This window comes from Rosa rugosa, chromosome 6 (genome assembly GCF_958449725.1).
Source record: "Rosa rugosa chromosome 6, drRosRugo1.1, whole genome shotgun sequence".
Taxonomy (NCBI): domain Eukaryota; kingdom Viridiplantae; phylum Streptophyta; class Magnoliopsida; order Rosales; family Rosaceae; genus Rosa; species Rosa rugosa.
In genome coordinates, this window is record NC_084825.1 from 39,389,129 (window position 1) to 39,406,685 (window position 17,557).

At 41.1% G+C, this 17,557-nt stretch overlaps 4 protein-coding genes across 4 annotated transcripts; 1 reads left to right on the forward strand and 3 right to left on the reverse strand.

The window, feature by feature from the left end:
- Positions 1 to 542: 542 nt before the first annotated feature.
- On the reverse strand, positions 543 to 1,162 carry LOC133717992 (eukaryotic translation initiation factor 1A-like). The gene has a single exon (XM_062144760.1). The coding sequence runs from the start codon at positions 1,119 to 1,121 to the stop codon at positions 693 to 695; it is 429 nt and encodes a 142-aa protein (XP_062000744.1). The 5' UTR covers positions 1,122 to 1,162; the 3' UTR covers positions 543 to 692.
- A 1,747-nt stretch (positions 1,163 to 2,909) lies between these two features.
- LOC133714816 (eukaryotic translation initiation factor 1A-like) lies at positions 2,910 to 3,924 on the reverse strand. Its single transcript, XM_062141069.1, has 2 exons — positions 3,811 to 3,924; positions 2,910 to 3,507 (listed from the first exon to the last, which is right to left on the reverse strand). Exons 1-2 carry the CDS (start codon positions 3,874 to 3,876, stop codon positions 2,986 to 2,988), a joined length of 588 nt encoding a protein of 195 aa, XP_061997053.1. The 5' UTR covers positions 3,877 to 3,924; the 3' UTR covers positions 2,910 to 2,985.
- Positions 3,925 to 4,061: 137 nt separating this feature from the next.
- LOC133714815 (DEAD-box ATP-dependent RNA helicase 31-like) lies at positions 4,062 to 8,599 on the reverse strand. Its single transcript, XM_062141068.1, has 10 exons — positions 7,388 to 8,599; positions 7,201 to 7,307; positions 6,894 to 6,949; positions 6,498 to 6,722; positions 5,830 to 6,036; positions 5,651 to 5,737; positions 5,441 to 5,536; positions 5,023 to 5,238; positions 4,518 to 4,700; positions 4,062 to 4,408 (listed from the first exon to the last, which is right to left on the reverse strand). The coding sequence occupies exons 1-10, from the start codon at positions 8,509 to 8,511 to the stop codon at positions 4,181 to 4,183; spliced, it is 2,529 nt and encodes an 842-aa protein (XP_061997052.1). The 5' UTR covers positions 8,512 to 8,599; the 3' UTR covers positions 4,062 to 4,180.
- Positions 8,600 to 10,789: 2,190 nt separating this feature from the next.
- LOC133716766 (uncharacterized) lies at positions 10,790 to 15,539 on the forward strand. Its single transcript, XM_062143425.1, has 3 exons — positions 10,790 to 12,190; positions 13,727 to 14,279; positions 14,431 to 15,539. The coding sequence occupies exons 1-3, from the start codon at positions 10,790 to 10,792 to the stop codon at positions 15,537 to 15,539; spliced, it is 3,063 nt and encodes a 1,020-aa protein (XP_061999409.1).
- Positions 15,540 to 17,557: the final 2,018 nt, after the last annotated feature.

A 17,557-nucleotide genomic window follows, 5' to 3' on the forward strand; every position in this document is an offset into this window, starting at 1 on the left:
GTTTGGCAACATTCAATTGGGTGAGAAGGAATCGAAGATCTTCCACCAAGAATATCTGTTTTGGTAGAGCTTCACCTCTAGAGTTAACCTCAATAACCATGCACCTCCAAACAATCAGACTTGATAACAAGAGGGAAGAATCATGCTCCAACGCAACCTGTGCTCCATATAAACATGCCTCCAGCTCAGCACGTTTTGAGGAGAGAAGATTCATTCGAGAAATGCAAAATCCTACCAACAAAACCTCCATTCTCATCCCTAAAAACTCCACCTAATCCCGCCCCTGCACTAGGGTAATCAAATGCCGCATCAATGTTCAACTTTAGGTTACCTGAAGAAGGTGACTCTCATGCCTTTTGATTTCTATTCTTCCAAATATCCCAAAGAAGCATACACACACAAGCAAAGGATTGTTTGGAAATCAAACCTAATAGACCTGAGAGCCTATTGATCTGGTAGCACAGGGATGGATCTAAATTAAACCATTGACCTGGACGCTGAATGGAAAATTCAGTCTAATTCAACTTGAACACAGCTCAAAATTATAGATTTGATAATTCAATATATAACAAAATAAAATCTCTTTGATCAACTGAACAATTCTCATTATTAGATAAATAATGGGAACAGTACTAGTACATCAAAGACTATAAAACAAAACAAAACAAAAAATGATCCCAGCAGGACAAAACTCAAATTTTATCAACATCAGCATCCTCAAACTCTATGTAACCATCGCCATTGTTGTCGTCGTCGTCATCATTGCCGCCCTCATTCGGCCTGAAACTGTCATTCAACTCCCCATAAGCCTTGAGCAACCGTGCCTCGTCGGGCATGTACTTGTGGATGACATCAGCCTTGCCATCCTGGTAGTCCCTTAGCCCGACGAGGAGAATATCGCCGGCGGCGATCCAGACCTTCTTGTGTAGCTTGCCGGAGATGTGGCAGAGGCGGGCGACGCCGTCGTGGCACTTGGCTTCCAATCGGCCGTTGCCTAACATGCGTGTGACCTGCGCGTATTCCTGGCCGTCCTCTTTGAAGAGGAGCTCGCGCTTCTCGTCGTCGGCTTCGTTCTTCCCCCTCTTCCGGTTCTTGCCTCCCTTTCCTTTGTTTTTCGGCATATTGTTTTGTTTTTCTTCTACTTCTTCTTCCTCTTGGTCTTAACTTCTTATATATATATATATAGGGTTTTCTTGTTCTCCAAGTAAGAAAAGGAAATCTAGAGCCGTGAGGAATCAGGATTAAATATCATTGATTGTTGCTTGGGGAGCAAGCTTTCCCTAATTAGATTTTGATTAAACATTAATGGGCTTTACTCCCTATAACTTATCCGCAAAGACCGCTAACGAGGTGCTAATATCGCCTAATCCTCTATTTTAATTTAAAAAAAAAAAAAAAATCCGACGATTGTGGTTTCAATTTCATCCTGATGGAGAATCTCAATGTAGTTTCGACGAGAGAGTGTGCAATTCACGGACTACATAGTCCATAGAGAGAGAACGCTAAGATCGAATCAAAACAAAAAATGAAATCACAATGATGAAAATCAAACTATAAATCAAGCTAAACAGAGTGCAGAGAGATGACCTCAATGACCGATTAGAGATCGAGTGTGCAATTCACGGACTACATCGTGTAGAGAGAGAGAGCGCTGAGATCGAGATCGTGCTTCCACAAAACAAACATATTAAATGGTAGATAGAAAAAAAGAGATAGCTCAGGAGTATAGCATAAAAAGAAGATGATGATTTTGGGCCCTAAAGTGGTCTTACGTGTGCAAAAAAAAAAAAAAAAAAAAAGAAAAAAAAAAAAAGAAAAGAGGTGGCCTTATGACTAATCAAAGTCTTAAAATGACATTTATTTGTAATTTTTTATAATTAGAATTTATGTTTTGATTCGCTAATGAATAAGAAACAGTTACAATGGAATAGACTGATGCATGATAATCCATTTATACTAAGATTTTACCTTTTATAGGAAGAGGAATTCATTACTATGGTACAAAATTAATTTGCAAGACAGTATTGGTAGTCTGTTTCGCTCAACTTTTGTTTCAATAGCATACTCCAAATTCCTATATTATGATTTATGAGAATGCCAGAAATCTTATCGATCCCTTGTCTTCTTTTGGCCAGAGTGAAAGAAAACAAGCAGAAGCAAAGTAAAGAGCTAGACACACAATTACAAATTTGGAAGACCATGCCAGAAATCTCTTCCATGTGAGGGTAAAATTTGGAAGTTTTCAACAATAACAAATCGCGTTCCGCTTAATAATAAAAGACTATCTAACCAACTGCCAAATATGCTGCTATAAGCTTATTTGGAACGCAGTCCAGGGACATTCTTAAGACCCATCTTACCAAGGACAAGCTTGGCAGTGGCTGGAGGGTTGTCCAGCCCCATGCTTCGGCTAAACTCATTTGCAAGCTCCACAAGCCTACGCTTATCACGCCCTATTTTCTTATTTGAATTGTAATACCCAAGCCACGCTTGGTATGCTGCTTCTTTGTTCTTCATGTCCACTTGGGATAGAGCTCGTGCCACCTTTTAAGATAAAGCGCGCACCAGTATACTTAAGCAACTCAAAACCATATGCTTCAAGGAAGATGGAAAAAAGACCTGGAAGATGACTCTCATACCTTTCATTTCTATTCCAAATATCCCCAAAGAAGCATACACAGAGAAGCAAAGAATTTTGTTTGGAAATCAAACCTAATAGACCTGAGAGCCATTCTGAAACATTGGATTGATCTGGTAGCATAGGGATGGATTTAAATTAATCCATTGACCTGGACGCTGAATGGAAAATTCAGTCTAGTTAAACTTAAACGCAGCTCAAAATTATAAAATCTATATTCATTAAGAAAGGCAGACTTCTTTGATGAACTGAACAATTCTCATTATTAGATATATTTCAACATTACTAGCACTTCAAACATTATATAACAACAAAAATATGATCCCAGCACTCCAGCAGGACAAAACTCAAATTGTATCAACATCAGCATCCTCAAACTCTATGTAACCATCGCCAGAGTTGTCGTCATCATGGTCGCCGCTCTCATTGGGCCTGAAACTGTCATTCAACTTCCCATTAGCCTTGAGCAACCGGGCCTCGTCGGGCATGTACTTATAGATGACATCAGCCTTGCCATCCTGGAAGTCTCTTAGCCCAACGAGGAGAATATCGCCAGCCGCGATCCAGACCTTCTTGTGTAGCTTGCCGGAGATGTGGCAGAGGCAGGCCACGCCGTCCTGGCACTTGGCTTCCAATCGGCCGTTGCCTAACATGCGTATGACCTGCGCGTATTCCTGGCCCTCCTGTTTCAAGAGGAGCTCACGCTTCTCGTCATCGGCTTCGTTCTTCCCCCTCTTGTGGTTCTTGCCTCCCTTTCCTTTGTTCTTCGGCATCTTGTTTCTCTTTCTTCTACTTCTTCTCTTCTTCTTGGTCTTCTTTTGTTGTGTTTTTCTTGGTATTTGTTCTCTTCTTCTTATGTTCTTGTTCTCCTAGTAAAAAAAGGAAATCAAGAGCCGAAAGGGACAACGATTAAACATCATTGGTTTGTTGCTTGGGGAGCAAGCTAGCTTTCCCAATTTATCGTACGATTGTGGTTGATTGGGTCGAGACTCTCCAATATAGTTTGATAATGAACAACATAAATTGTTTTTTGAAGTTTTGATCCGCTAATGAATAAAACCCATTTACAATGTAATAGACTGATGCATAATAATCTATTTCATACTAGGGTTTTACCTTTAATAGGAAGAGGAATTCATTACTATGGTACAAAATTAATTTGCAAAACTAACCGCTACACAAAGCAACCAATCATCTCCGCAAAGGTGGCAGTCTGTTTTGCTGAACTTTGGTTTCATTTGACGCTTTCATCCATGCATAGCATACTCCAAATTTCTATATTATGAGAATGCCAGAAATCTTCGTTTTCATCCCTCGTCTTCTTTTGGCCAGAGTGAAAGAAAACAAGAAGCAAAGGAAAAGTAGAATTCATGCAAAAAGCTAGAAACACAATAGCAGGAAAATAACTGAAGGACTCAACAAGGAAGACTAGAAAACTCCTCTATGTGATGGTAAAATTTGGAAGTTTCCAACAATTACATGTCGTGTTCCGTTAATAAAAAAAGACAAGTCTCATCGACTGCCAAATATGCTGCTATCAGCTTATTTGGAACGCAGTCCAGGGACATTCTTAAGACCCATTTTACCAAGAACAAGCTTGGCAATGGCTGGAGGGTTGTCCAATCCCATGCTTCGGCTAAACTCATTCACAAGCTCCACAAGCCTATGCTTATCACGCCCTATTTTCTTATTAGAATTGTAATACCCCAGCCACGCTTGGTATGCTGCTTCTTTGTTCTTCATGTCCACTTGGGATAGAGCTCGTGCTACCTGTTAAGATAAAGCAACTTGAGCAACTCAAAACCATATGCTTCAAGGAAGATGGAGAAAAGACCTGGAAGAGAGGGGGGGGGGGGGGGATGGGGGTTAGGAAACCCACCTTCTTGGTCGTATCTGGATCAACTAAAGGTACAGGAGCCTTGGTCATTGGCAAATCTTTAATAGTGGATAAGAAAAATTCCTCCCAAGGAGCCAGTAGCAATATTCCTTGCCCTTCTTTGCCTTTACGGCCAGTTCTACCAAGTCGGTGAATATACTGTTGTCTATCAGCTGGAATGCCCACCTGTGATTGCAACAAGATGGGGGAGGAGGATAAGGGAACTTGGATTAGAATCAATGACAGGTGAAGTTGGAAAAGATATGTATTCTATAAAGCATGAACGGGGCAAAGACTCCAAATCCTGATAAAATAAAGACATCTTGTAGAGTAGTTCTGGGTTAAATGAACTGCATACTCCATACATATACATTCATCATTCCAATGCCTCACAAGCATGCTTCTAACAAGCTAGAGATGAACTGCATAGTCCTAAATATTCCATGCACAAAACAATGGCAAAGGACCATGAACTGAAGTCACTAAGCTAATAATTGACATTTTATACCTGTATGACTAGAGTAACATCTGGATAATCAACCCCTCGTGCGGATACATCAGAAGTCACAAGGATAAGACCCTTTGATTTCCGAAATTCATCGGAAACCCTAGTTCTATAACTCTGTGGCTTTCTGGAGTGGATTTCTCTAACATTCAAGTTCAGCTCACCAAGAAGGTCAGCGACCAGTCGTGTGACCATTGCAGTAGTGCAGAATACGAGAACCTATGCAAAAATGAGAGTCCAATATTATAGATGAAGATTGAAATAATAGTGGTGATGTTCACATCAATGCTCTCCAAAGAAAATCCATTATAGAAGTGATCGATTCAATTGATACTAATGCAAGCATCCACAATTCTTCTACAAAAAAATTGAATATACCAACAACCTACTAACCTAGGCTGTGTGGTACTACAATACATACCTTATAGTCAGGATCGTCAGCAATGTGCTCTTTAAGAAGACTATATACAAAGGAAAAGTGTTTGTCCAAAGGAGCAACCAAATGGGTTTGTCTGACCTGAAATCATCAACATTTTTAGAATACAAACCTCAACAATACATACAATTATTAAGTTGTCTGTTGTCAGTATTAGTTATAATATACACATATACATGTCATTCAAGATCCTACCTGCGCATGTGTCTCTTCACTGCCTTCCTGAACCGTGTTAATAAATTCATGATCTCTTTTCAAAGCGATGTGACAGATTTGACGGACCTACAATCAGGGATGATATCATGTCACATATACTGTAATGAATATGTAGGTTCTTTTTAAATTTTTCCAAAAAAATAAGGTGTGAAAGAAACCTCTTCTGGAACGGTGGCAGAGAACAGTAGTGTCTGTCGCTGTTTTGGAACAGCTGCTATAATCCTTTCAATGTCTTTACGGAACCCCATATCCAGTAGATGATCAGCTTCATCAAGAATGAGGACTTTGACACCCATCAGCCTAGTTGCGAAACCTGCGGTATTCTCAATGTGATCTTTGAGCCTTCCCGGTGTAGCGACAAGAATCTATTAGTTATAAATGTGACAAATCAGATATAGATAACATCATGTGATTATGTTGGCATGAGTTTTCATTTTTGTCCTTAACTGCATCCTATTTATGGTAGACATGCAGCAAAGAGCGAGTATCAAACTAGCTGGGCATTCAGTAAAAGATTATTTTATAGTGGTGATTTAAGTATATGGAATACCTGTTATGTCAGAAAATAGGACAACTACCTTAATTCGACATTTACTCCCTATACCTTAATTCAACCTTCGCTCCTAGTACCTTAATTCCACTTGATATATCCAATCAACTAACTTAGTAAACCATTCACTCCTAACCAATCCATGAGATTCTACTGCTTTAACAATGTCTAATAAAACATCAACTCAATTGATCTTTGACTAGTTAAGTGATCAGGGGAATGAAACAGGACAATACAGCAATTGACAAAGTCCTCCAGAAAAGATAGAGATGTTACCTGGCAAGGGTTTGCTTGCATGCGTTTCTGTTCTAGAGCAAGTCTTGTACCTCCTATCACAACTTGAACACCAATAGAAGGATGATACTTCAACAATTTATTGGCTTCTGCTGCAGCTTGACTCGCCAGCTCTCGGGTTGGGCATATTACAAGTACAGAAATTGGGGGTCTCTTATGATCGCGTCCAATAGGAGGTGAGTTTACAACAACTTCAATTGATGGAAGCTGAAACAAAGAATTTCAGCATTTAGTAGGATGTAAAGAAACTCCTGTAATCACATCTATTGGTAAATAAATGCCATATGATGGATAAACTAGAGAAGCATCGAATTTACAAAGTTCATTTTTACTTTTTAAAACTTATTCAGACAGAGAAACATAAATAAGGTGTCATACCAGGAATGCAACAGTTTTTCCAGTTCCGGTTTTAGCCTTGGCTAGAACATCCTTGCCTACAAAACATAATTAATCAGGAAAAAAGCACTTCCATAACATGAACACACGCAGATCAATCAATTTTAACAACAGATAAGAACAGACATTCTATAGGGGACACAGATTATTCTCTAATTTATGGTCATTACAGATTAAGCAATGGAATTGATGGTTGTTGTTTTAAAACTAGTCCTCTTGAAAATCCACTATTCAAAAGAAAACAGTACCCTAATTGTAACGATCATGAATAGTTCCGTAAAGAGCAAACCTTTGAGTATGATGGGAAGAGTAGCCTCTTGTACCACAGTCATGTTCTCATATCCTGCATCCTTGATTCCCTTCAAGGACAGTGGTGAGACCGAACACTGATCAAACCTGCAAGCATTGCAGAAAAATTTAGCCAATCAAGCAACTTGAAACGAATCCCATCACATAAAATGTCGATGCAAGCATACCTTGACTCGCTCAAATAAGAGTCAGAGTCTCCCGCTGAACTTTTCGGCACAGCCTTCTGAGTCACCACTTCCTTATCCGAACCAAACAATGCAGCTGCACTCTTATTTTTCAATCCTTCATACTCATCATCCTCATCCGCAGCAGCACTATCACTATCTTCCTCGGTAAGCAAATCCCCAATACCAACACCAAGCTCATTCACCTCCTCATCCTCATCACTATCATCCACCACAAGCATTTCCTTTTCCTTCCTCGAATCTCTCCCACCCTTCCTCAACCCCTCGCCGCCTCGTCTGAAACCCGAATCCACCTCTCTCCCTCCTCTCTTACTCAAAGAACTCGAACTCGCATTCGAATTCCCTCTGAAATTCGGACCTCTCCTCCCCGGAAACTCATCTTCCTTCTTCACAGCATTGTCCCCGAATTTGTTATCAAACCTTCTATCCATCCGTGGATTTCTAGTAAATGCCGACGGATTCGAGCTCGGAAATCGTCTCCGATTCGACTCACCAAACCGGTCATTCGAGCTCGAACTGCTTCTCGCCGGAAACGACCTACCTTCTCTGTCATCATCATCCCTTTTACTCATCCGAGAACTTCCCGGAAACGACCGACTCGGATTCCGAAACCCTCCCCGAGTTCTCGACTCACAAAACTCGTCGGCGCCGCTATCTCTCCTGCTCCGCTTCGCCGGATACGGCTCTCTATCGCCGCCCCTATCTCTAACCCTACTACCTCTCCGACCACCACCGTCCGATTCCTCTCCCCGGCCACCGCGGGTCGGGTCGGTCCTCAACTCGCTGACCCAGTCACTCAGCTCCGCCTCGTCGTCGACCAGGCTCTTGGATCCCCCGACCGCCGCCTTCCGCTCGTAGCCGCGCGAGAATTGGGAGCCCGACCCGGTTCGTGGGGTCCGGAAGGCGCGGGTGGAGAACGTGCGGTGGGAGCCGAGGGCGAGGTACCTGAGGCGGAGCGGGAAGACCCGGGAGAAAGCGGGTACGGGTCGAGGAGCGGAAATGGAGGGTCCGAATTTCATGGAGAGGAAGCGGGTTACTGGGAGAGAAGGGTTGTTGAGGAGGAGCTTAACGGGCATAATAGTGGACGAAAGCGACGTCGTTTTCATGGAGAAGGTGAGACTTGAGAGAGGAGTCTGGAGTCCCCAAAATGGGGATTTTTAGGGTTTAAGAGTTTTGAGGAGACGGAGGTGAAGGGATTTATAGAGATAGGGTTTAAGCTCCCCAGCATTTCTTTCTTATCCCGCCAACTGGGATTGTGGGTTGACCCGTTGGGCCGGATTTATTCATAGTTTACTGGCCCAACCCAAACAGATCACCACCTCGATTTTAACTTTTGCTGCTATGTGGTTACACAAAGTTTGATCTCATGTGGGCCGTTACTAATCGGGTCAATATAGATAGATCATAGATGGATAGTGTTCTCAACTTAACCACTTATTAAAAGTAAGATTTTTTTTTTTTTTTTTTTTGAGTAAAAATGTCATCCCAATATTGTATTTCAGCAAGCAGTACCAACACGACACACCCCTAGAGGCCGTCAGAAAGAGCCGTATTACAGAGTACCCTAAGAACCTATTCTCAATACAGAATAAGAAACCAGTATACCCCCAGTACACCCACCTTTTAAGATTACGCACCTTTATTCTAACAAAAACCTAACGCTCCGAAGCGAGTAAAAGATCAACAGAGCAAATTAGATCTTTGCGACCTATTCTCTCAAAAAAAGAAACTTGACCTAACCTCCTTTGATAAAAAAGAAGGCAGACCCAATACTAAAACTAAAAAGAAAAACAAAATAACAAAGGAGGCCCAACCTCCCACTTGAGGCCCAGAATTCCCAACCATTGGAAACCCTAGCCTGCACAGAACCTCCACCGATAGCAACATGACCGCCGGCGCTACTACTACCATCGCCGATCCCATAGCTCCCAGCCAATTGACCAGACCAGCCACCACATCGCCGCCATCCTCAGCGACCCGGAAAGCATCGACAAACACTACCCAAGCCAGATCCAATCCACCCGGTTCGAACGACGTGGGTAGAAACATGAAACAACCAACAGACTCGCTCTCACTCCTTCCACCATCAACGAGCCATCCAGAAAAAGCCACAACGCTGCCAGACTTGAAATCATGCCGCACCGCCGTCGCAGCCGCCAGCAGAGCACCACCACCGAGATATCCCCCCCCCCCCCCCCGCCATAAGGCAAAGGCGCCTCCAATCAACAGAAGATGAGCAGATGCAGCAAACTCAGCGACTCGATGAAGACGAAGCTCACCGCCGTCCCCGGAAGAGCGATCAGAGAGAAGAGAAAATCCCACCTTTCCAATCGTAGGTATACCGCCGGCCCTCGGGTTAGATAGCCGCAAGCGGACATTCTCGCGTGAGAGAGTCAGAGAGAAAAACATGTTTTTAAGATTTTATTCAAAATACATCAATATAATTAATGGTAAACACTAATTCTTTTCTACTTGATGGAGTAGGAGTGTCCCTCTGGTACTTGATGAATTAGTTTCTACTTCTTGTACAAGCCTGTTCTATCAAAAAAAATTGTCATCCTTTTTATTAAAAAAAAAAAAAACAGCAAAAAACTACTTATAATAACTAGTATAAATTATAAAAATTCTATATTGCTATTTCAAATTTTCAATAGAAAGTTATTTCACTTAAATGTATTTTTATTGATTTTGTCAAGAAAATAAAACCCTAAATTTGAACTGTAATCGCAAAATTTTGTTGTTGCGTATTTTTTGTTTGTTTTTAAACACGAGATTTGATGAAACGATGTATCACTAAGGTCGTGAATTAGATATACAAAACATCTTTTCTTGCTATTGGAAGGAAAAAAAAAAGGTGTAGTAGTTTTGAGTTTGTAGTTAACACGAACGCAGGTCCGGAGTCTCAGCTGGTTTAGTGAGGTATGCGAGGCCTCCACCTGTCAAATACAATACACAAGCATCAAGAGGGAGACAATGCGAACGATCTTCATGCTCTGATGCCTAAGTCAGTAAATGTATTAATATTGGCAGAGTGTTAGGTAATAATAAGTGTGTAGGAGAGAGAGAGAGAGAGAGAGAGAGAGAGAGAGAGAGAGAGAGAGAGAGAGAGAGAGAGAGAGAGAGAGAGAGAGAGAGAGAGAGAGATTTTATAGGGGATTAGCCTCAGCCTTGTTTTCAATGTGGAACTGAAATGCATCAGTTTCCTTTCCCCAAGCACACGTATTTCACTTGGAAGTTGGGGCTAGCAATCATCTTCCTTTAGTGTTTGACTTGAAGGGAGTTGGTCTGCCGAAACAGCAAAGGTCTACTAGGAGGTTTTTATTTGAAAGCTTTTGGGTCAAAGATGATCAATGTGGGTCTATTGTGAAGGATGCATGGGGAGTAATGGAATCTGAAACTCTATCTTCAAAGTTACGGTTCTGTGCAGAGAGGTTACAAGAGTGGAATCAGAAGGTTGTGGGTCATATTCCAAGGAAGATTGCAGCGTTGAAAGCTGAGTTGCAGCGCTATCCAATTGATGTGTCCTCTGATGCAGAGAAAAGTCAACGTAGGGCTATAAGATATGAGCTGGAAAAATATGCCGAATATGAGGAGTCTCTTTGGAAGCAGAAATCCCGTGTTCAATGGTTGCAAGAGGGAGACAAGAACACGAAGTTCTTCCATGCTATGGCCAAGGGACGTGGTCAACAGAATAAAATCCAAGGTGTATTTGATGAAGATGGAGTTTGGTGTGAAGACCTGGAAACAATTCAAAATGCTTTTGTTTCTTATTTCTCTAATTTGTATACAGCAGAAGGGTGTAATAATGTGAGTTTGGTGCTAGATACCATTCCGAAGAAAGTTACAGATGAAGTGAATGGCAAGCTGTTACAGAAATTTGAGAGATGGGAAATAGAGGTGGCCTTGAAACACATGGGTGCAACAAAGTCTCCAGGACTGGATGGTATGTCGGTGTTATTCTTTAAATCTTACTGGGAGGTAGTGGGAGATGTTGTTTGTGATTTCTGTTTGGGTGTATTAAATGACGGGAAGGACTTGGCTGATTTTAATCATACTCTCATATCACTTATTCCAAAAATTTCGTCTCCGAAGCAGGTGACAGAGTTTCGACCTATAAGCCTTTGTTCCACAGTGTATAAGTTAATTTCTAAAACCATTGCAAATAGATTGAAGAAGCATCTGCCAGATATCATCTCTAGTACTCAAAGTGCTTTTGTTCCCGGTCGAAACATCCAGGACAATGTCATTGCAGCCTTTGAAACTGTCCATAGCATTCGTGTTCAGAAGACAACTACAGAGCCAAAGATGGTGCTTAAATTAGATATTAGCAAAGCATATGATCGGGTAGAGTGGATTTTTCTTGAAGAGGTAATGAAGAAGTTGGGGTTTGCGGATCAGTGGGTGAGTTTAATAATGAAGTGTGTTCAGTCGGTATCTTTTTCTATCCTATGGAAAGGTCAACCGGTTGGACACTTTAACCCCACAAGAGGCATTCGGCAAGGTGATCCTCTTTCTCCATATCTTTTTCTTCTTGTATCTGAAGGTTTATCAGGTCTTCTTCATCAAGCAGACGAGAGGGGTTGGATTCACGGGGTGAAAGTGACTCCTTCTGCACCATCCATTTCTCATCTCTTGTTTGCAGATGACAGTTTATTATTTGTGAATGCAACCACCCAGGATTGTGTTTCCTTGAAGCAGTGCTTGTTACTTTATGAGAGTGCTGCAGGGCAGCGTATCAACTTTCAAAAATCGACACTGTCTTTTGGTCCTAATGTTTATGATCAGGTGAGAATGGAGATACAAGAAATTCTAAGTGTCCCGGTGGTGGATTTTCATGAGAAGTATTTAGGCCTCCCTGTTTGGACCCAAAATAAACATTTTGGCCTGACAAGGCACGTCTTGGAGAAATTGAGCAAATGTCAGTGGCTCAAGCTATATATTATCGACAAATTCGAAATATATATTTAGATGCTAAATAAAGCCTATTATGGAAGCATGGAAGCATGTAAACATGAAAAGTCAACTTTAGCACATTTTCCTACTTCGGCTAGGAGAAACCGAGCTAAACAAGGAAGGAGGGGCTGCAGACTAACCAAATGAAATTGAAATGAGCTAAAACTGTCCAGATCAAATCTAGACATCCCAAGGATCATTTCTTATGAAGAGTGCCAGAGATATTTTAGAGTGGAAGGCATTCAAACAATCAGTCCAATTTTCTACAGAAGCAAAACTGGAAAACTGGACCTGTAAGAGGTCCAGCAGCATTTCCAGCCCAACCGCATGGAATAAAGCTCTGAAAATTTGTCAGGATGATCTACACTCATAGTGGAACATTTTTTATGAAGAAGTCGAAAGCTCATTCGGAAGTCTTGTTGGAGAAATAATTGAAGGAATAAAGAGGCAGAAACTGACCTAAAACCAGCTCAATATTCACATGTTCATGTTTCCTACCCACATGAAGAAAGCTAGATGCTTTTCTTCTTTTCCTTGGATATATTTTTCATGACAATCTCTTTAATAGATCATCATCACTTCTATGTTTCTACACCTTCATGCTTTGCTTTCATTTCATCATTTCTCTATCTTTTCCATATTTTACAAATCACTTTCATACTCCACTTTCATTATTTTTCTTCCACTCATCATTTCACTCTTCTTTTTCTTCCCTATATAAACACATTCTCCTCTCATTCTAAAACACACATTCACATTCAACAACAACATCTCTAAGATGATCTAAGTTCTCTCTAGAGCAAACCTCTCTAAGAGTAACTCCTCTCCTTCTCTTTCTCTTACCGGTGATCACACTCCTAGTCCTAGTCTTCTCAGAAGCCGACTTTCAGTGCCACCAAATCCTCTGTCAACGTGCTTCGGTCCTAGTCTCCTTGGGAGCCGACGGTAGTGCCGCAACCACAACGGTTACAGAACCAGCCAAGCAAGGGTAACGCCCTAGCAACCCAGCCAAGCTAAAGTCACGCTTTAGCAAGATCTCAATACTTCCCGGTGATTTCGCTCTGCTCAATCTGCAATATTGAGTATCGATTGTGTGAACAAGAAGAAACTACAGCAAAGTCCTCACCACGAGGCACAAAGAATCCCGCGACGAGGTTGGTGCTCTCCTCGTCTACAATCGCTTGATAGAAGTCAGGTCAAGGGACACCCCCGACGACCGCACCCGAACGGTGCTGGCACGCCCGCGCAAGAAAAGAGACTGTTGACCAGCTGCAACAAAATTGGAGCCAAACACTCCCAACGACGATAGGTAGGAACAAGAAAGATGTTTTCCGGAAGATGAATGAAAGATTGGATTTTCATTTACAGGGTTGGCAAGGGAAGTTCCTCTCAAAAGCGGGTAAGCTTGTTTTAATTAAAGCAGTGGCTCAAGCTATTCCCACTTATTCTATGAGTGTGTTCCAATTGCCAGTTGGTGTGTGCAAGAAATTTCAATCGAAAGTTAGTCAATTTTGGTGGGGTAAAAGTGGTGGAGCTAGAGGAATTCATTGGTGTAGTTGGGAGAGGTTGTGTAACAAGAAGGAGGATGGTGGGTTAGGCTTCCGGGACCTAAGGGCTTTTAATCAATCCATGCTTGCTAAGACAGTTTGGCGAATCTTCTGGGGTAGACCTTCTTTGGTTAGTACGCTTCTGCAAGCAAAATATTTTCCAAATACGAGTTTTCTGAATGCTTCCTTAGGGACAACGCCTTCGGCAGTTTGGAGAGGATTATTATGGGGGAAACAAGTTCTTGATCATGGAACGAGATGGCGAATTGGAAATGGGAAAAGTGTTAGTATTAAAGGCGATCGTTGGCTACCCTCCCCAACAGGTTTTAAAGTCGTATCTCCTCTTAATATTTCGGTGGATTTAAAGGTGGAAAGTTTGTTTACTGAGTCTGGAGCTTGGAACGTTCCTTTATTAAAATCAATCTTTCTTTTTTTTTTTTTTTTTTTGAAAGGAAAAATCAATCTTTCTTGCACATGAGGTTGACATGATTTTAAGTATGCCTATGGGTTTGAGATCCGTTCCAGACAAGTTGGTATGGCACTTTACAACAAATGGCAGCTTTAGTGTAAAGACAGGGTACTGGGTGGCCCGGGGTTTGCAAGCTAAGAATGGTAATAGTGTGGCTGGGAGCAGTTCTTCTACTCTTCCAGATATATGGAAAAAGGTTTGGAGCCTATTTGTCCCACACAAGATTAAATTATTGCTTTGGAGGGCCATTCAAAATTTTTTGCCATGTGGTCATAATCTACAAAAAAGAAGAATTACACCAGATGCAAGTTGTTGGCAATGCGGTGCTCCTTGTGAAACTCCTATTCATGTTTTTTGGGATTGTCCTATGGCTAGAAGAGTGTGGAATCTGACCTTCTTGAGTGAAGTTTGTAATACGTGGAAGGAGCCCTCCTTCTTGGATTTAATTTCACATGTGCAAAAGGTTGCTGTAAGAAGTGACATGGAGTTCTTTGGATTAATGGTGTGGTGGCTTTGGAGAAATAGAAATCTGCATAGGCATGGAGAAAAGACTTTGAGATCAGAGGATTTGGTGCTAGCTGATGGGGAGTGGCAGATGCAGTATTGCAATGCCAATATCAAGAATTCGGATCATGTTTTGCCTAATTCGGTGGTACAGAGGGAGACTGCGAGTTGGGAACCTCCAGGTATGGGATGTCTCAAATTAAATTTTGACGGCGCTACCAATGTCAGAAATGGTGTAAGTGGAATTGGAGCTGTTTTCCGGGATCATTTGGGCAAGCTTAAAGGTGCCTTGGCAGTTCCTCAGGTCGGTAACCTTCCCCCAAGAGCAGTGGAGTCTTTAGCGATGCTTCATGGTCTAAGGTTTGCTTTGCATGTTGGGTTTAATAAATTGGAAGTGGAGGGAGATGCTTTAACAGTTTTCAATGCTTTAAATATTAGTAGTGATGACCTAAGTTTGGAAGGTCATATTTTAGATGAAGTTAGACAGTTACTTAAGTCTTTTGTTAGTTGTAGTTGGCGGTTTGTAAGGCGAGATTGTAACAAGGTTGCACATCGCCTTGCAAAAGAAGCCTTGAAGTTGAGTCACCCTTTATTATGTTTGGAGTCGGGGCCTAGTTGGCTCTACCAGTGTGTCAGTATGGACTTCGAGTGTGAAATCTAATGTGGGCATAGTTTTCTTCTGAAAGCTTTTGCTCCCAATCTCATTGTAATCTTCGTTTATTAATGAAGTTCATCTTTTGATCAAAAAAAAAGAAATGCATCAGTTTTGAGCATTCTACCCTCTATGGCATTTGTTGTGACTGGGCCTGAGTCTGGCTCAAGTGAAAGTCTGGCTTCTGGTGTTCCCGTAGGTAGGTCACACCCGCGAGAACTTGGCATAACCGGAGATACCTCCAAGCCATAACTGATTATGCTGGGCAATGTGGTGTATGTACAAGATGTGTTCAATGGGAAATAAACAAATGCACGAGAATTATTCAATTTGTTTCTAATAAATTCGGTGAGCGCGTGTGCACTTGCCGATTTCGCAACCCTATTTGTGCAATTGAATTGACGGTTCACACTTCACAATCACCCAATTAAGAGCAAACCTCACAAGTACATGGCATGGGTAACAAACAATTAGGTGCTGGGCTCCATTAATTATTCGGATTGAGACGAGCGGGTTGAGAGAAACATTGCCAAAGACAAAGGTCTCCAAATTGTGAAGAAGAAAGGTTGATGATCGACCTGGTGAAGATGATATGAAGTGGTCCTTGCCTCCAATAATTTCTCAATAGGTTCGAAAGAAACTTTGGGGCCCTAATGCTAATTCATATGGGTCCAAAATCCAAACTAGAAACCAAACTAATTGATCAGAGAGGTTTCTGAAGTTGTTGCATACTAAGAAATTGGATTTAGACGTCTTGATTATTGTTATCAGCTGCCTTCAGCCTGAAACAGATATATATAAGGTTTTCGATATTAATGCTACCACATTGTAGGTCATGAATCATTCACAAAGTTTGTGATACCTCTCCTTATATTATTGAAAGTGTATGTGGAGAATCTACTCGGACAATTATTTCACAGTCATCATGACTGCATCGAGAGTCATTCGATTAGGGGGAAAACAACATACAAATGGAATGAAACCAAAATATTATGCGATCAAACACCCACTATAATTCAGCATAGTAGAAAATCTCGATTCTATTTACACTATAGTTGACAGTCACATTTTCTTCTTTCTTTTGTATATAAAATCCATTGAATTCTTATTGTAATTTATTATTAAACTACTACGTCACATGGGGGGTAACTAGTTTTCACGTTAGAAAATTGTCAAGTCATGTACCATATATATCTACATCGCAAAATGTAGCCAATTCTCACATCAAAAATTGGCTGAGTTAACGCATCTTTTTGAAACCCTAGCTTAAGAAATCAAGTTTGAGAACCATAAATCAGGCATAACAACAAGTGTAACTCACGTTAGCCACTACTAATTGGCTCAACACCGATAGTGTTCTCAATTTAACCACCTATTAAGAATAAAATTTTATTCAAAATGCATCAATACAATTAGTAGTAAATACTAATATAACCTCGCCTGTCGATATGTATTTTCCTTTATCATTGATATTTGAGTTTCATACCTCAGATTTGTCTCAAAGTGAGGTTCTCTGTCCAATCGGACTGGTATTATCGAAGCTGGATGACACCGACGGAGTTTGGTGAAAACGAATGTGGTGTGGCCAGAAGCGGTGGTGTTGCCAGAATCGAATAACTTGAACCATACTTTTGGAATAGTACTCAGTAGTCACCGCAACTTTTATTTAAAAAAAAAAAACAATAGAAGAGTCCAAAGATATTCCCAAAACTTAATCATGATAAGGCACATAATGCAACAATATATATATATTGACACTCATGTGAAAACATTTTGGGTTACATCCTTAATCGAGGATAAGGAAGAAAAACTAGAGGATAGTGAGAGGGAAGTCCATTGACAAGATTGCAAGAGCAGACGTATATAGAAGGAATTCGATGTAGAGGTAACCTTCTGTGACTTTTCCCTAAACACTACGGTTCACGTAAATCCATTGACAAGAAAACAAATTTTGTTGTTGTTAGAATGAACGGAGATTAAACTCTTAATCCAGCTTAATTCTAATACAATTTGACACTTTCGCTCAC